This window comes from Curcuma longa, unplaced genomic scaffold (assembly GCF_044706935.1).
Source record: "Curcuma longa cultivar G26 ecotype Majalengka, Jawa Barat unplaced genomic scaffold, ITB_CL_G26_1.1 contig_2354, whole genome shotgun sequence".
Taxonomy (NCBI): Eukaryota; Viridiplantae; Streptophyta; class Magnoliopsida; order Zingiberales; family Zingiberaceae; genus Curcuma; species Curcuma longa.
The window spans coordinates 1,399-21,618 of NW_027432190.1; the positions used below are offsets into that span (position 1 = coordinate 1,399).

Here is a 20,220-nt window from a genome sequence, read left to right on the forward strand (position 1 = left end):
AACAAATATGTAAGAGGTTTCTCCACCATCAAAAGATACGATAAGAAAAAAAATAAGACTCACACTAAAATATAGATCATAGAGTAAGAACCTGAGGATTCCAAACCATATAAAAATTCTGATGTTGCTATTGTGTTTGTTTCGATTTAGATAAAGTTTCTAACTTAAACTGCTTTCCCTTCTCCCTTTATCACAAACCAAAAAGATACACTAAACACAATTATCATTAAATTGTATTTGGATCACAATCAATACCCAAGTTGACATCACCAAAAGCATATAGAAAGTGTCATTTTTAAACTTTACTTTCTGTCAACTCTAACACGGTTTTAATTAAATTGAGCCTAAAGCCAATTGAGGGGTTATGAGGCAACTGCATTCTAAACTGCACAACAATATCAAATTCAAAAATTAATTTAAAACTACACAAACCTCAAAAAAAAAATTAAAAGTCAGATTCAAGTCAAGTTTGCTACCTTAAGTTGATTTAAGTGAAGCAGCTTTCTTTATATGATGTCAAGCTTGGTTTGGCATCTATATAGACTAACAATATGAATTTGGTATGACCTTTATTAATTATGTATGCCAGACCTTACATGTTTCATCCAGTCCCTGAGATGTATTTATTTCTACAACAAGAAGAAAGTGGTTACTTTATTAACATTTAATTACAAATTTCCCAAAACCATTTATTTGATAATATTTTTTTTGGATAAGTGTGTATAAAATTAAAAGTGATTTATATTCCTTATTGGGCATGCTCACATCAGATCTCACAGCATGAACATTTTCTCAAATTCAAGCAATGCCAATTGTGAGTACATGTTCATTCTCAAAAAGATATTTATAATAATGAAACCCTCATGTAATGCATTTTATTTTACTATAAATTTTATAATAATGATCAGGTCTACAACATGATCTTACGGGCAAGTTGTGTGCATGTTGCAACCAACATTCGACCTGACCATTCAGCAGTTTTAGACATCAACGTGCCCAAACTCAGAAAGATCATATTTGTTACTATCTGATATACCAGACAGGTTCAGGTTGATGAACCAAGAAGGCCTAAATTTCCAAAGGAAAAAATGAAGTGGCGCAGGATGACAACTATAATAGCAACGATTTTCATCCCATAAAATTGTTTTAGCCAACCTTTCAGCAAATACCGTGCCTTTATTTTTAAAAAAAAATGAAAACCACCATGACAGCATTAAAAAACATTACTTATCTGTCTTGATCCTTCTGATCAACCATCGGAGCTACACCCTTGCTCTCCTTGGAGAATGTTGCAGACATACTCGCATTGCGTTCAGCTGCAAACTCATTTGCCTCTAATTGTGTGGATGATGGACCTATTCCTTCTTCAATAGGTAAGGTGCGTTTAGATCCTTCAAGAGCAACACCAAGGACAATGTTATCTTCAAAGGGAGGTCTGGCAATTTGTTTGACTGCTTGAACCCCACTTTCACTCTTTGCGTCAATTTGTTCATGGGCAGACTCCATCATGGTAGGTTTTTGGTTGCCTGCTTTAGAAGCTGTATGTAAGGAATCCAAACTTTCCATCTGTGAACTGGAGGGAGAATTAGAGTGCAGTGAAGCTGCAAAGTCCTTGTTGCTTTTAGGCGAAACATCTTCAGGATATGTCACCTTCTCTTGGTTCTTATCAAAGTCATCTGAAGTTACACTTTCAGCAGTAGAGGTATATTTTGGTTCCGATGGTGTGTTTGTCTTGTTGCTTTGATCTTCATTTGCACGTGGTGTTGCACGTGGTTTGGCTTTGTCATCACCATTGATTCTTGATTCGGAATCAATCAAAAGAAATGGACGATTAACTGCAGCAGAACGTCTGAAAACACTTTCTGCAAAAGGAATGTTCTCTATCTCTGAATCGCCATATATTTTCTGGACAGTGCGAATAGGAGTAGCAAGCCTAGCCCTGTGATGGCTTATGACTCTAAGAAGATCGAGTAAAACAGCTTCCTTTTTAAAAGACAAAAACAGTTTTGTTAGTATCAGGTGTAATGGAGGCACTGAATAGCAAAATATGAAATGAAACTAGGCAACTTAACATTAGGGTCAGGTACTTAAGCAGATGGAAGTAGGTTGGTTCTGAAGGAAGATGTTTAAGTGTTTCTATTTAAGTGGATAAACATTACGTGCGTCTATTTTTCAATAAAAGAAAATCATAAAATACTCAAACAGAAGACACTACAAACACTCTAAGTCATAATTGAAAGGGATGGGTACATGTATACCTTTACACACAGATACTCTTCAAAGTGTGAAGTCTTGACGAAGCATGAAATAAGAATCTGAAAAAGAAGAGAAAAGTATAAAGCGACAAATATACTAGAAAAAGAAAATTGATTACAAACATCAACAAGTGTAGTTCATGCAACACCAATATGGAACCCTCAAAATGGAAAAAAAAAATTATTACAGTTGATTAGCATAAAGGAAATGGAAACTTTTAAAAGACTAACCCATAGAAATTGGAAATAAATTGCAAATATTCTACGGAAGAAACAATCTCTATCCTAAAAGGACTGAATTGAGTTTGAAATAAATCCTCTATTCTCTAGGAAGATAATTACCCAATAAAAAGCACCTTAATAATTCATTATTCTAAAAAAAAACTCTACATAAATAAGCTTTTATAAACTTTTAAAATAAAATTTCAAATTTGCATTATTTTATCCAACCATGGAGAACTTGCCTCTAAACGAACTCTTTTATCATTTTCATACTTGCAAAAAAGTGTTTCACCCACTCTCTTAGTATGATTTCTTCACTTTCCTTAGTGGTCCTTTAAATTAGTAAGAAACTCGTGAGTCTCCTTTCACCTACTTCCTCAAGAATTAAAACATATGTTATCTTCCTTTTTTTAGTCATCTCTTCTACAACAAAAACCAACACTTTATCTCATTAAGTGGAGTCTGCTATATAAATCTTCCTACGTTATTGAATTCAATCTCTTACTATACAATCATCTATATTTAAATGAACTTTATATTCTTTTATTGTTGTTAATCAAGTTTTTTTTGTCTTCCTCTTCATATATTAATGTGTATATTTGTCATGATCTTACATAACCAAACTGGATTATTTATTAATCACTGTGCATAATCATATCATCTTAAATATGTCTCTCGGAGTTTTCCCTCAATAGACTCAACTCCGACTTTCTCTCTAATATTCTCATTTCTTATCTATCTATCCTAGTAGACACATCCACTTTAGCATCCTCATCTCTGCAACTTTTATCTTCTGCTTGTGTGTTTGATTCATAATCTAATATTCAGCTCCAACTCTATATAGCATAGCAGGCCTAACCACCGTTTTATAAAACTTCCCTTACAATCACAAAAAACACTGATACTCTTCTCAATTTCAATAATCCTGCTTTGCTTGTATCATATGCAAAACATGTCTATTAACCCCTCCATCCTTTTGCAAAAGCAATCCCAAATACCTAAAGGTCTCAGTTACATGTAATTTATAGCTTTTATCATAATAATTGTCTTGCAACATCTATCACTATTAAACTTAAATTTTATATATTCTATATTTACTCTACAAAGTTTAATTGGAATATCATTCGGTTCGATCGCTTTTCCATTTTGCATCCTATCTAACATATGTTCTACTTTTGAAATTTAAATTCCTTAATTTCCAAATCCTTCACTAGTACCCTATTGGATTTATTTTTAATACATTTTATTTGGATAAGGTCCTTTGTTCTCCTCTCTCTTACTTTATCTATTTTATAAATGCCTTTTTTCTCTTCTTTTGTATCAAGTTGTTCATTATTCGAAAGTTGCATTCTTAACTTATGGATTGTTTGCTATTGCATACTTTTGAAATTTTCTTCATTCTTATAAGCGTAGAGTAACTTAGGGGTTATTTGCTTTTTTGTCACTTTCTTTTATACTTCATCATTCCACCAAAAGGATTCTTTACTTGGTGGTGTCCGTCTTTTTAACTCACTAAGATATGCTCTTGCCATCATTTTCAAATTTGATGACATCTTATCTATGTCACATTTGAGCTGTAGGGTTCGATCAAAGCTGTAGAAGAACTACTTCCTCGATTCGTTCAAGTGATACTCTGCAAATCCAAGTCTCCGAGACGACATGCTCAAGCTTCAATAACGCAACGACAACGCAAAACCGCTGCAAGCTCAAATGAGCCTAGCCTTTGGTAACACCTTATTAGTTGCTACTTTTCTTTTTACATTTCTTTTGTGCACTTAATCTCTAAGGGTCAATAGGTTTGTTACCAAACCCTACTATTGTAAAGAAACGAACCTTTTTCTCGTTCAAGAATAGTGATTGCCCAATGTAAGCACGAGCCTTAGAGTAGTAACTAAGCGGTTGCGAACCAAGAAAAACAACTGTGTTTTTTTATTGATGTGTTTATTTCCGATGCAACGATATCTGAATGCGTATAAAGCGCGCTATTCACCCCCCCCCCCTCCCCTCCTCCTCTAGCACTTTCTCGATTCAACAATTGGTATCAGAGTGAGGTGCTCGAAATTGATACAATCATCATTCGAGCTTGTTCTTATCGTTCGATTTTTTATTTTGTTTTAACTGACAGTCAAAATTGGTACAATTACTTCTTTTGACAAAATGATTTTAGTTTTTCGTAATTGCTCGAAATCGATGCAAATACCACTCGAATAGCCTTTTTGGAATTTTAAAATTCGCTCCCGCACTACTAATCCAAGATAAAGTCTTAGAAATATTTTTCTTATCTTTATATACAAGATTTTAAATGGCACACCAAGAGGGCTACAACAAAGCACATCCCCCGCTTTTCACCGGAGACGACTTTGGCTACTAGAAGAGCCATATGGAAGTCTACCTAAAGCTTTAGGTGGACACATGGACCACCATCAAGACTAGGTTCACCCTACTAGTCAATGAAGTCGGATACAAAAGTTAGACCCCCGAAATTAAGAGACAGATTGAAGCTGATGTTAAAGCAAACTCAGATCCTCCAGTGTGGACTAATCAAGGAGGAACTCAATCGCATCGGCCCATTCATTAGCGCAAAAGATCTATGGGAGAAATTAATCAAGTTGCACGAAGGAAACAACACTAAGGTAACGAAGCATAACCTCCATTTGATTAATTTACCTATTGTTAAAGTGAAGGATTACGAATTATCTTCGAAGGAATCAGACATGAAGGAACCTAATCAAGCGAGCTTTATGGCACTAGTAACAAAAGCACAAGTGGCCGAGTCTGAATTCGAGTCTGAAGCTGAATCAGAATCGAGCCACGGATCTGTATCAATTTTCAAAGGGTGCAATTCCAAGGTAAGCATGACTGAACGATCTGACTTGTTTAGTGTAATTTTTTACTTAAATCATAAATTAAAAAAATCCAATGAACGATCTGACTTGTTTAGAGTAATTTTTTACTCTATGATGCATGAAATTAAGAGATCGAAATTCAAGTTCCGGGCGCCCCTATTCGATCCGAGGGACCAGATGGTCCAAGCGCCCAGAAAGGATCCAAGTGCCCGGATGTCAACACTTTGAACCAATGAAGCGGATCAAATGACAAGTCAAGATTGACCGGTGACACCTCAACTTCCAAGCACCCGGAAGGCTCTAGGCGCTCAGAAAAGGATAAGGCACAACAAAGTCAAAGTTGATCCGACAACCTCCACATCAATATTTTAAGCCCCTGGAAGGGATACAGGCGTCCGGAGATGCTAAGTCAGCGTCGATAGCGGATCGACAAGCCGACATGGAGGCGTCCAAAAGGAGATCTAGGCACTTGGATCTATCCATAAAAGCAGCTGCGAGGGGAACCCTAACGGCACCAATTCACGCTCATGCTACGGTGACCCTACACACGGCCGAAGCTCCCGAGACGCTGCCGCGATACCGAAACGCTGCACTGATAACCGCAAGCACTTGTTAATCCTTTTGTCAATAACAAACTTGTTAATTTCATTTCGTCTGTTGTACTTAATTCTTAGGACGGTAAAAGTATTACCGTTCCTACATCTTTTGTAAAGGCGAGACTCTTTCTCGTGAGAGAAAGTGTTTGTTAGTGGATTCTCCAACGAAAACAGTCAAGGATTATGGACCTTGTGAAAGTGTTTATTAGTGGATTCTCCAACGAAAACAGTCAAAGACTATGGACCTTGTGGGTTAGGTTAAAATTTTATCAATCCATTTTAAAATGGATTCAGGTGGATCGACCCGCCTAGACCCGTGTGGGTCAGCTTATGACGGGTTTGGATTGGTCCATGGATTGAGAAAATTATTTTCTTTAAAATTTAAAATTAAAGTAGAAAACTTAATAAACTAGTGAGTTTGATCCGTCTAAACCGCAATCCAAACTTAAAAATTTCAAGTTGACCCATTTAAACTAAAATTCAAGCTTAAAAATTTTAATATTTTCTATACTTTTTATTTTTTGACAGATCCACCTAACTCACAACCCGCCTTGGATTGGATTGGGTTGGAGATTTTTCAACCCGCCAAGTTGGTGAGTCGGCTCACCCCGCCCTGTCATATGATGGATTTCTAATGGGTTGACCTGTCCCACCATGGATTGGTCTGCTTAACAGCTCTAGGTATAATTAAGTATCATCCACACATGACATAAAAGATTGGCAATGGTACAAACATGGAATCTCTAGTATGAATCCCTAACTTTACATTCTTCCTCTTCTTTTTACTGTTTTATTCCTTCCATGTCACCATGATGACGAAGCTGCTTGCTGGGATGACTCCTAGTGCCCTCTGACACGTGTTAATCCATGCAGATACAGCCACATCACGAGGAGAAGCTTCATCATTGAGATCCAACGAAGCGACAAATTTTTACCGCATCACCATAGAATGAACTTGCATATGGAAGTTGAACAAAGAGTGGTTGTGATGCAAACTAGATGTGGCCAGCCAATGACTAGCAAGTAGGAAACATGAGTGGTTGGTGGCAATTAGTTGGACATGCAAATAGTGAGCACACCAAGGTTCTTAGTGGATCGAAGGCTTGTTTGGAAGATAGAAGCTACTACTTACGGGATAAAGAGGCAATAGATGGAAGGCTTACATGTGGTAAAACACTAGATCATTAATCTGGCATAATGGTTCAAGGAAGAGAGAGCCAACAAGGCTTTAGCAAGAGGGAAAAGGGAGGGTGTAGGGTTTTTTAAGGATCATGGAGGATTATTAAACCAAAGAGAAAGAAGGAAGGGGTATAAGGGTTTTCCTATTGTTAAAGATCAAAACAACGTCGTTGCTCAACAATAAATGCAAAGTATCTTGTTTTGTGAGTAATGCTAGGGTGTTTCTCCCATTTAGGCAATAGATCATGTAGGACAGTTAAGCCTACTATGGCAACTAGACAATGGCAGTGAAATTGCACTGGTGGGACGAAGGTGGTGAACAAAAGTTACCGGTGCAGGAGGCAATACTACACAAGCACAACAAAAGTGTCGCAGCTATAACCCTCACCTAAAAGCAATAATGCTAAAAAAGGAGTTCCTAAAGGGAGTAATGTGTTACATAGTGAATATGTAAGCACAATTAACATCCACAACAAAGGTAGCTGCCATTCTTCTATTGGATTCACAAAGTATGGCAAGCATTCAAGACTTCCTTTGTGATTAATTTGAGCACCTACCATAAAGAATACATTAAGTTCAACTTTGATACCATTTTATACAACACCAAAACAAAAATTCACCAAGAAAAATATCATTAAAAAGAAGTGGACATAACATGGAAATTAGAGTCTCTTTCAATGACTCCAACCCAAACATGCTTAGAAACATACCAAAATAAATTATACATAAACTATACAAAAAAATACCTTAAAACAACAAGACCTCTACCAAAGACTACATTAATACTCTCCTATACAAAAAAGATCTAACAAGATAAACAATTAAAATGTATGGAAGTTTTTAAATTAAAATACGATTCTGAAACTGAGATATAAATCCTTTATACTAATTACACAATTAGGTAAACTAAATGAATTCAAATTAAAACAAAAACTTGCCACTTGAGGATTCTCACCAGAAGTGCTTGATTTTCTGGGTCAATGTTGTCCAAAAATACTCTTCTATGCAACCTTTGCTGTTCAATTTGAGGATTCTTTGCTAAAACTTTTCGCATATCTGCTACAATGTTCTGCCAAAAAAAGTTTTAAAGAAAAAAATAGAACTTAGTAAAACAAAAAAATCCCAACTCTTCCAACATTAAGTAGAGGCAATATTAACAACAAATCTTTGCTAAGTTATAAAAACTCCTTATGGCTCACACTGATTTTGTTAACATCCAAATGGCTGATGGCAAGATGGGTTTTAATACGCCAATGTGACTTCTGACTCAGATTTCTCACAACATTAACAGTGAATTTATGGTTTGGAATATGAACTGCTTCACGATCATCACCTCTTATGATAGTCGGAGACCACCAGCCAACATGCTGCACATTTGTCCCGACATCAAATATGATATTGGACACAACTCTTGATAATAAGCCATATCAATTGCATATAGGCAACTATTTCAGTCTTCATACAACTGTGTAACTAACCTCCACAGTACCAGAAACCTCATAGCCCTCAATCTTTGTCTGAATCCACTCATTCACCACAAATGGTCGTGTTGCATGTATCATAACACTAGAAAGAAAATTTGTAAATATCTGCAAATAAACACTTCTAAACTCAATATTTGCACAGCAATTACTTTGTATTTCAATGATTTCCAAGATCCAAGATAAACTTCCAAATTAAGAAACATAAGTAACAAAGAATTAAGTTCCAAACATACTTCACGACCAGCAAGAGTCAACAGCACTGTCCCAAGACCACCAGCAGTGATCCATTTCTGGGTGGAAAAGCCTAGCAATTCCATGAATAAAGAAACAGCAGCAACCCACACTGCAGTGTAAATAGCCCTTCCAGCAAATTCAAAACCCATCTGGACAATACAAATTCAACATTACAATAGAATTACACAACTTAAAAAGAATAAGCAAGCTAAAAGATAGACCAAGGTTATTTTCTTCAATAAAGATGGAATCCGCCACCCCAGCAGCCCCACACGGTCAGCCCACGACCATCTGTGAGGAGGTAAATCGAGAAGTTGCAGTTGGCCACGATGGAGGAGGGCATTGACTCGGTTTCGCCAAGATTCGACTCTTGTCCACTTCAACAAGTCTGCTCCATCATAACCAACTCAACTATGCCCCAGGGGCGGTAGACTAAGGTTATTCTCAAACAATGGAACTATCTCATCATTAGCTACAATCCTTGTCTGTCTGAACTATTTGGTATTTTCACTCTCTATTATGCAAGTTTATATTCAAATCATTAACAATATTAAATCAGCTAATATGTTTTTTACAATATTTGCTTGCAGCTGCCGCTTTATCAATTCAAGTCATGCAACTATAGAATCTACTGATCTCTAAACAATGACTGTGAAGAACAAAAAAAGGAAAATTGTGATTTTTTATAACATTCTCATGTAAGAATAACTAAAGTTGTATTTGGATTCTTTGAGGTTTTGACAGAACTGTTTCCCTAGGAAGAACATCATTTCCTACGTCTCTTTTTTGGTAGTTGACAGAATTTTTTCAATCAACTGCTTCCTTAGGAAGAAGATGATTTCTGATGTAGCTTCTAAAGGTTTACCAGAAAAGCTTGTCATCTTCTCCCTAGATACTACTTTTTCTGGACAAAGGGATACTATTCTAAACTTATACCTATGATTTTTTAATATATTATCTGCAGAAGCACTAAAAGGACCTTTTTTCATACAAACCTGAGTTAGACTCCTCTTTTTATAAACTCCATGTTAAGACCCTATGGAAACAAAACTTTTCGTATTTTTCCATAGAAACATGATAAAACATGGTTGTGCGTTCTACATACACAAACCATTTTTCACCAACCATGGTGACTGTAGAATCAGAAATATATTTTGTGGAGCCTTACTAGGAAGACTTTTGGGGTCTGACATTACTAGGGTATTTTAAACAATAGGGGCCATTTCCCATAGAATATTCATCCAGGATATCAATGATTCATCAGTCCTCCAAACATAGAGAAAGTCCTTTTTACATTTTGTTATGACTGAACAAGGAGAAAAGATAGTGTTCAGTTTGCATGAATTACACGAATCCATCAATACAATTATGGAAGTTTCACATCGGTCTTTAAACTACTATACATTATCTACAGCCAACAATATCTAATGCAAAAAAAATATACATGCATGCATACATATTGCGAGGGTCGCAATACCAAAACCTGTTCAAAATACATAACATAGAAAAATTTAAAGCAGCACCTATTATGTTAAAGTGGCTCTCCAGAGGTTCTATTAACTTTAGCATGAAGTTCAGCACAAAATTCAGACTATGTAACATTAAACACAGCAAACAAGTCTTTTTAGTAAATCTCTGCGGAACATCCTCATTTTAAAAAATCTCAAAATGAATTTCAGTAGTGATGGGAATGGAAAAAAGCATACTTTTCTTGTATCATCAGCACCAGTAGTTTCCATGAAGAATTTTTGTGACTGCTGAATCAAGCTGAAAAAACAGAGTAAAATAAGTGCCTTTATCATTACTGTAGAATTTTCAGCCATGTTCTTTATACAATTGTTACAGGCTATCAGCAAAATGACAACCAAACAAGAAAAGTGGAACAGAATATAAAGCTTGAGAAATGATACAAGGAATCCTTGGACTATTATCCTTTCTTTCAACGAAGAACCAGATCTGTTTGTTGAATATCCTTTTTAATCAATCAAAAAAAATACAGAATATCACAATAACCCATTGTTAACATCATAAATATATATTTTAGTCTTTTTCTTAACAGCTCAATCTTCTAGGATAAGTGGTTAGCCAATCAACATTTGAATCTCACTTGTGTTAAAAAAAAATATCTAATCAACTCATGTATTGGGAGGTCGAGTCAATCAAGTCCATGGTTTAAAATTTCATTTTGTGATGGGCAAAACGGATGAAATTTACTATTCTATCGGCGGCTCAGCACCGGCACCGCGGATAGGATCTCCATTGGTCGCAATGAGGCTGTCATGACCTCCGCATGTCACAGTGAGGCCGCCGCACCTCCAGGGGATCATGGCAAGGACGCCGCGATCTCCTCAGGTTGTGGCAAGGTCGTCAAGACCTCCACAAGTCGCAGCGAGAGACGCGCATGGGCACAGGGTGGAAAAATTTAGGAAAAAAATATTAAAACTTTGATTAATAATTTCAATCAACTCCTAGATATAATAGGATAATCTAAATAGACTTAATTAAATCGTAATAAAACTATCTCATTAATTTAATATATATTTTTTATTTATTTTAATTTTAAAAATATATAATAACATATTTATTTATTTATTAACCATATGGAGGCACTGTCATTCAATATTTTTTAAAAAGATTATTTATTTTTATTTTATCTTTTTTTATATTTTTAATATTTAGATTAAATTTTTTATTTTTAATTAATATATTTTATATTTAAAAAATATCAAAATCATATAGACACGACACGATACAGTTCTAAAATCGTATCGTTCCAGTCATAAACTGAAACTCTGACACAACTTGATATTTTAAACCATGATCAAGTCACTCATATATGAAAGGATTCACCCATATGAAGGGAGAGTGTTAACATAAGGACAGCCCGGTGCATGAAGCTCCCTCCAGTGCAAGATCCCGGGAAGGGTTGAACCACATTGAATCTATTGTATATAGTCTTACCTTGCATTTAGTTGTTTCTCTGACTCAAACACGTGATCTCAAAGTCACATGGTAATAACTTTACCATTGCGTCAAAGCCCCCCTCAAAAGAGACAGTTAACAAAAATATATAAATCGCTTCATTTCCAAATAACTTGAGCTTCTGGAATAAGTGGTAGACAATCAACTTTACCCATCTTTGTCTCGGGAAGGATCGAACCACATTGGATCTATTGTATACAGTCTTACCTTGCATTTAGTTGTTTCTGTAACTCAAACACGTGATCTCAAAGTCACATGGTAATAACTTTACCATTGCGTCAAAGCCTCCCTCAAAAGAGACCGTTAACAAAAATATATAAATCGCTTCATTTCCAAATAACTTGAGCTTCTGGAATAAGTGGTAGACAATCAACTTTACCCATCTTTGTCCCAACTATTCGGGATCACTTACAATTTACTAATATATACCTTCTAATTCCTTAAGATGGATGCTAGAAATAAAAACTGAGACTTCTATATTTTAATTCAACCTTCTTGAATTCAACTTTTGTCCTCGTCCAGGTTGCTCACAAAAGGAATGAAAACACGTGTCTACACAACCATGCAAGTCAAATAATATGTACCAGCAGGAGCTGCAACAGTAAGCCAATTGCAATATCTAGTATCACAATTCTCATAAAACTGTGTACTCACCTTGACAGACAATAGGCAACTGTCAACACTGTTGATAAAGATTTAACAAAATTCAGAAAACGTATTTTAACTGCTTGGCTTGCTTCTGAGGGTAGAACTACATGATCAAGAACGCTGCAAGGACATATAGCTTTCCATAAAAATGAGAAAAGAATAAGGATGCCTTTTTTACAAGTAATTCAGCAAACCTGCAGAGAATAATGGTTCCAGACCAAAGCAACAGTGGTTGAACATACGAGGTGGAAATATGGTATGTTCTACTCTTTTTCCAGTTAGTGTCATTCTGTCAACAGCATTAATAAAAAACATAGTAGTATAAAAACTTGTAGAAAAAAAAAGATAATATAGAGAGGAAAAGAGAAAGAGACAAAAATCATCCATAATTCTTACACGAAACAGGCTTCTCAGATAACGCATCAATGGCCCAAGAAACCATAGAGCAAAAGCAATGATCCCAATAGCAGGGATTATCTGAAGAGATATAGGACTTCCAAGATAAGAATTGCAAGACCTATGAGACAAACATAGCCAATCAGGCTTAAAATTTTTCTTCTAAACTCTACTTGTAGCTACAACTAAGGAACAATCAATGAGACGCTGTTAGTTCTAAAAAGCATACCAATCAAAACAAGTTATCAGCAACAATCTATATTAGCAAGGGCATTTAGTAAAAGAGCTAAAAAAACTAAATATCTAAAGTTCAGATTTCCTAAAGGAAAACTCAGATATGGCTAAACCTAGCATAATCTTTCTAAAGTTTAAGACTAACCTAAATGCAGAATATATGTTATTCAGATGACCTTGAAAAGAATATTTTATGGCAATAAAAGTCCTGGATAGAAAGGAACAAGTATTAGAAGAAAGTGGACAAGAAAAGTAAGTTAAAGAAATCATTAGTTTAATTTCTTAAGAATAACTAATAGCAAGGTAATGTTCAACATAAAAAAAACATCATGTTTTTGATCTTGTCCAATCAGAAACACAATTCATTAATAAAAAGTAAAAAGGAATACCAAAATTAGAAAACAAATGCTAGAATCCATGAAGCAACCAAAGAAGTCCAAATTCAAACATAAGTATAAATATTCATGAGCACAAGTGTCAAAATTCAGAAGCAAAGAAATTTGCTGAGCTGCTGCAGTCTCCCAATCCTATTCCTGTGCTGATCTCAGGTCTGTCCAATTGTTTGTAGGCTGTTAGTTCTATCAAGGAGGCTGCAAGTGTTATTCCTGTGTTTATATGTTATTTGGCAATTGAATATGGGTGTTCTCTTCAAGGTCTGTGAATTTATCTTGAGATATGGATACTCTTGTTATTTTTCTTTACTTTTTTTGGGTGGGGAGTGGGGTATAGATGTCTTATAGGAGAGGCTTTTGCTTTCTTTTTCATTTTTTTTATTTTTGGTATAATATAGGAGAGGCTTTTGTGAGTTTTTTTATGTAGAGACACTGTATATATTTTCTGAGTAATACATGTTCGTGCAAAAAATTAAAAAAAAAGGATTGAAACACAATCAGATCTGGCACCACAGAGCATTTTCTGTATACACAAGAATTGTTGAAAATATTATACACTCATTGCAAGATCTCCAAATGGTGAATAAATAAAAAAGGGTTTTCATGACAAAGTTCCCCCTAATTATAGATCTAGAAAATGAAAATTGCACCTACTGGACTGATAAATTTAATGCAAAGTCCTTATTTCTAAGTATGTTATTCAATAGGATTTCAACTATATAACATGGTTTGAAATCTCGTACCGTGTCAGGCGAAACAATCGAAACATATCGTTCCGGTAAATCACCGAAACTCGATACCATTCAGCACAAAGATTCAAAATTTTGAGTTGTGTCATAGCTTCAGGCATTGACTAAAAAGATATTGGATTGTCTGTGTTGAGCGATATCAAGTTTTAGTAATTTATCGGAATGATATGTTTCACTCAACTTGGTACAAGATTTAAAACCATGCTTGGCACAGACAATATTTTCTTTCTATATTTCATCTCCTCCCTTCTTCAACTCCAATCCATCACGGGCACCATACATCAAAACATCAATACATACCAAAACAATATTGTTCCAATCAAATATCAAAACTTCGACATGGTTCGAGATGTTGAACCTTGTTGTACAAAGCATAATTTGTTGAAAATTAAAAATTATATTATTTTAAAATTTTGTAAAATACAAGAACCTATCTCTTTTATATATTCATATCAAACTTTTTAAAACTACACAAACTATTATGAAATCATGTTTTCCCACACTCCCCATTAAGTTGTTGAATTGATAGTTGAAACACTGAGCTACTTAACCCTTTAGTAAGTATATATGCAATTTGTTCATATGTAAATATGTAAGAGGTACAAATCAACCCGCACTCTAGTTTCTCCTTGATGAAGCGTCAATTTCAATATGCTTCGTTCGATCATGTTGTATGAGATTGTGAGCTATGCTAATTGTAAACTTATTATTATCACAATAAAGTTCCATTGAACCATCCCACTTGATCTTCAAGTGTTCTAGGATGATTTTTAACCAAAGTAGTTCACACACGTTGAGTCGTTGCTTAGAATTCTACCTCTGCACTAGATCATACCACCACATCCTTGCTCCACATCACAAGGTTACCGCCAACAAAAGGTGCAATATCTAGTGATCGATCATCTATCAACTATTGATTAGCGCCTCTAGCACCAAACCTCCATTTCTTTGAAACATAATACCATTACCATTTCTTGGTGTTCCTTTGAGATACTATAATACTCGATGAGATGCTTGTAGATGAGCTTCTTTTGAGTTATGCATGTAATGATTAATCACTTTACTACATATGCTATGTGTGGCCATGAATGACACAGATAAATAAGTTTTCTTACTAGACGTTGGTACATTCCTCTATCTACTACAGCATCTTCATCTTTTATTCTAAGTTTGAGATTTAGTTCCATTGGAGTACTTATTGGCTTGTATGTTGTCACGTTGTTTCTTTAAGGAGATCTAGAAGCCACTTATCTATTTATTAGGATATTGAAAATGTCTTCCTTATAGTGAGTCACTTCAATCCCAAGAAGTATTTCAACCTTCTTAATACTTTGATTTCTAAGTCTTTTGTCACTTAGAAATTGTCTTTCTTTATGATTTTTTTCAATATTATATCATCAACATATACTAAGAACATTATAACTCCCTCTGAAAAAAGTCTTTAATAAACAATATATCGCCTTAGCTTTGTTTGTACTCTATAGAAATCATAACTATAGCAAATCTATCAAACCATGATCATGGTGATTACTTAATATAAGGCTTTCTTCAATTTTTATATAGTATGAGCATTCAAATTATTTCCATATTCTTCATCTATAGAATTCTGAGGCTATTCATTTTTGCAACTAAAGCAAAAGTCTCTATATAATCATACGTTTGGATATAGCCCTTAGCCATTAGCCTTACTTTATATCTCTCTATTGATCTATGTACCCTATATGTCACCGTATAGACCGATTTACACCCTACAAGTTTCTTTCCTTCTAGCAACTTCACTAATTCTCATATTTTATTCTTCTTGAATGTCTCTTCATTCATGACTTGTTTCCATTTCTCATTGGATAATACCTTGAATAAGGTGGGAGGAATAACAATAGTGTTTAGGTTAATAAGAAGGTTTTATGTGATGGTGAAAATTATTGAAAAGATAAAAAGTCTACAAGAGGATATAAAGGTCATTTTGTGCGCTCTCTAGTTCCTTTTCTAAGGGCAAAGAGAAGATTTAGGTCCTCATCATATATCATATCTTATTTCAACTTGTAATGAAGAGAAGTAGAAGTTGTTAACTCATTCTCAAAATTCAAAATGGTTTCCTAAACATGCATTAGTATAGGAACTATCATATTCTCCCTCATGCTTGCTTTGTCAGGTTTCACATTCTTATTAATGACAACTGGAATTTTCATGCATAGATTCAAATACATGTTCAAACACACGATTTGACACAAGTTGAGACATAAGATTTAACAAAGGATTTGGTATAAATTCAATTTGACATGAACTCAGAAACTGACTTTAATGACAGATCAAGTAAGAAATTCTGTCCTTATCTTCGAGTGTAGAATTCTCCCTGTGAAGATGAGGTGCGGCAGAGTAAAATGTTTGATCATTGAAATTAATGTCCACCTACACATAGAACTATTGGTGTAGACAGCATCAGATAATCGAATCAGTGTTTTGATGTATGACAAATAATTTAAAATTAAACATTGAAAGATCTAATTTGTGTGTTAAGGGTGCAAATGCAGGTAACTTAATAGGAGAAGTCCTAGTAGATCAGGAGAATGAGACACCAAGCATGGGAAGTCCAAATGGATTGATGAACCAAATATCTAGAAGTGAAAGTCCAAATGGATCAGCAAGACCGAATATTTGGCAAAGATAAGAAGCCCCGGATAACTAGACAAAATAAGTCTAGGAGAGCACCTTTTGGCAAAAAATACTGTGAGGGTCTTATTTGTAGGACATGGGTAGTTTATAATTAGGTGTTGATCTGACTAAGAAACCAATAAGCATTTCAAAATTAAGTCAAAGACAATTTTGAGTGTTATAGTATCAATTATATGATAAATATACTTATTATGCTAACTCTGTGAAGCAAGAATAAATTAAAATTTTCAAATAACCAAAAAAGATTTTCAATCAACCAGAAGAATCAAGTAATTAGAAAATATAATCGGTTGATCGGACGTCTCGATTAACACAGACTTGCTGACATGGCAAATGATGTGGCAGTGTTGCTGATGTGACATGAGTAAATTCTCAGCATGATGATATGGCAGTAGATAAGGTTCGAAAAGCTGACATGGCAAGGAGACAAGTCTTAAGATATTGACATAGCAAGGGATAAGTGTCGGGATGCTAACTTGGCATCGAGCGTGGAGGAAGATAAGTTTCAGAGTGCTAACGTGGCAAGAGATAAATCTCGGATTGTTGACGTGGTAGTGGACGTGGAGGAAGATAAGTTTCGGATTGTTGACGTGGCAGGAGATAAGCTACAGCTTGCTGATATGGTAGGTGATCAAGCGACCAGAAGGTTGTTTATGAGTCTTATTAGATCCGATCAGTAAAATGAACTTAGATGGAAAAACTGGCGTAGTCATGATCCAATCGATTGGAATTGTAGATCAAGCGATCAAATATAAATAAATATAGTGTATCAAGCATAGGATAAACTGTGGTACACTCAACCGATCCATCGGTTGACCGAAAAAATTATATATAAGTAGCTCAATTTCAAGCAACACAACATCAAAGACAATTCAAAAAAGCTTTCAATGCTCAATTCGCTCAAGAAAAGTGTGCATCACGCCTCAAGTGCACTCAAAAAAAACTTCCTACAAGCAATGCTCTTCATTTGGTAACATTATTTAATTGCTTGTATTTTTTCTTCTTTTTCAACGTATGTATACATTTCGTTCATATATTTGTATCTTTGTAAGAGGTTTCTCCACCTCCAGATACATTTCGGTAAAGAAGAAATATAGTGGTAAATTTCGAAGAGTGATCCACCTAACGGATCATTAAGACCATAGAGTAGCAACCCTGGGATTGTGAACCACGTTAAATCACTGTGTCATTCTTGTGCATTGAATTTCATTTCTTTTATTTTTTTGCTGCATATTTTACTCTAATTCTAAAAAATAAAATAAGTTTTTAAAAGCGCTATTCACCACCACCCACTCTAGCACACTTACCAATCCTATAAGAACTTCTTTGATGGAAGATGATAACACTTGTAGTTGAAGAATACCTTACAGATACATATTCTAATGCCCTTGGATCTAGTTTCCCTAAGTTTTGACTACACATAAACAAATGGCACATGCATTCAAGGGACAAAATCTTTTTTGTATCATGAAGATGATCTTCAAAATTGAAGATGATCATCCCATTGACCAAGTGGTGGGAGATATTGAACAAGGTGTTAGAACAAGATCACATTTTAGAAATGAATCAAATCAAATTGCTTTAATATCACAATTTGAACCTAAATCAATTGATGAAGCCTTAGGTGATACCGATTGGATCCTAGCCATGCAAGAAGAACTAAATCAATTTGAAAGAAGTAATGTATGGGATCTAGTTCCAAGACCCAATGATAAAACAATTGTTACCACAAAATGGGTATTTAGGAACAAATTAGATGAACAAGGCAATGTGACAAGAAACAAAGCTAGATTAGTAGCTAGAGGTTTCAACCAAGTGGAAGGATTAGACTATGATGAAACCTATGCACCCGTGGCTAGATTAGAATCAATAAGAATACTTTTAGGATATGCCGCATATATGGGATTTAAACTCCATCAAATGGATGTAAAATCGGCTTTCCTAAATGGGTACATAAAGGAGGAAGTCTATGTAGAGCAACCTCCTGGTTTTGAGAGTAGTGACTACCCTAACCATGTCTATAAACTTAGAAAAGCCTTATATGGTTTAAAGCAAGCTCCAAGAGCTTGGTATGAGAGGTTGTCTACCTTTCTAATTTCTAAAGGCTTTAGAAGAGGAACTATAGATCCAACTTTGTTTATAAAGTCAAAGGAGAATGAGATTTTTGTTGCCCAAGTCTATGTGGATGATATCATTTTTGGGTCAACAAATGATGAGTTTTTAAATGAATTTATCAAACATATGGAGAATGAATTTGAGATGAGCTTAGTTGGAGAGCTCACATTCTTTCTAGGTTTACAAGTTAAACAAACAAATGAAGGAACACATGTATATCAAACAAAATATGCTAAGGAAATGATTAAGAAATTTGGAATGGAAAATGCCAAAAATATATCAACCCCTATAGGAACTAATGCAAAATTAGATAAGGATGAAGAAGGGAAGAATGTAGACTCTAAGACCTATAGGAGTATGATTGGTAGTCTTCTTTATTTAACCGCTAGTAGACCCGATATTTTGTTTGCGGTTGGAATGTGTGCTAGATACCAATCATGTGCTAAGGAGTCGCATCTTGCAATTGTGAAAAGAATTTTGAGGTATATCAAAGGAACTTTGAATGTTGGTCTTTGGTACCCAAGGAACCAAAATTTTGATTTGATAGGGTACACTGACTCAGATTATGCAGGATGCAAACTAGATAGAAAGAGTACTAGTGGTGGATGCCAATTTCTTGGATCCTCCCTAGTTAGTTGGAGTAGTAGAAAGCAACCATGTGTAGCTTTATCTACTACTGAAGCTGAGTATGTAGCCCTAGGAGGATGTGTGGCTCAACTATTATGGATGATGCACACACTTAAGGACTATGAATTAAATTATACCAATGTAAAAGTCCTATGTGATAACATGAGTACAATCAACTTAACTAAGAATCCGGTTCACCATTCTAGGACCAAACACATAGAAATTAAACATCATTTCATAAGGGATCATGTAGCAAGAGGTGATATAGAATTAAACTACATAGAATCCAAATCAAACCTCGCCGATATATTCACTAAACCTTTACCCGAAAATGAATTCACAAATATAAGAAGGGGTTTAGGAATATGTTTTGTAGAATGATTGATTTTAGCAATGCATGAGCCATTACATTAACAATAACATCTCACAAGACAATTAGGATGACTTTGATTGTGCTTGAGCTTGCTTGATCATTATGTGAGATGCTAGGATGATACTCATGCTCTACTTGTGCTTATGGCACATTGTTATAGCATGGAAAGTATCAAAATATCAATAATAGACCAATTATGAGGATAGCAAATATTC

General features: G+C 35.0%; 1 protein-coding gene across 3 annotated transcripts in view; it reads right to left on the bottom strand.

Annotated features, from left to right (window-relative positions):
• Nucleotides 1-1,084: 1,084 nt before the first annotated feature.
• The window catches only part of LOC141818157 (mechanosensitive ion channel protein 2, chloroplastic-like), a 34,091-nt gene continuing 14,955 nt past the window's right edge, over nucleotides 1,085-20,220 (bottom strand). For 2 of the 3 annotated variants that reach the window (XM_074705716.1, XM_074705717.1), the window contains 10 exons: nucleotides 12,843-12,963; nucleotides 12,641-12,735; nucleotides 12,453-12,566; nucleotides 10,523-10,583; nucleotides 8,816-8,965; nucleotides 8,577-8,687; nucleotides 8,298-8,465; nucleotides 8,054-8,167; nucleotides 2,259-2,315; nucleotides 1,085-1,983 (listed from right to left, as the gene is read on the bottom strand). In XM_074705716.1, coding sequence (XP_074561817.1) covers nucleotides 1,228-1,983; nucleotides 2,259-2,315; nucleotides 8,054-8,167; nucleotides 8,298-8,465; nucleotides 8,577-8,687; nucleotides 8,816-8,965; nucleotides 10,523-10,583; nucleotides 12,453-12,566; nucleotides 12,641-12,735; nucleotides 12,843-12,963 — 1,747 coding nt within the window. In that variant the 3' untranslated portion in view covers nucleotides 1,085-1,227. Of the gene's footprint in view, nucleotides 1,984-2,258; nucleotides 2,316-8,053; nucleotides 8,168-8,297; nucleotides 8,466-8,576; nucleotides 8,688-8,815; nucleotides 8,966-10,522; nucleotides 10,584-12,452; nucleotides 12,567-12,640; nucleotides 12,736-12,842; nucleotides 12,964-13,221; nucleotides 13,285-20,220 lie in introns of all 3 variants that reach the window. The other variant, XM_074705715.1, reaches the window with a different exon arrangement.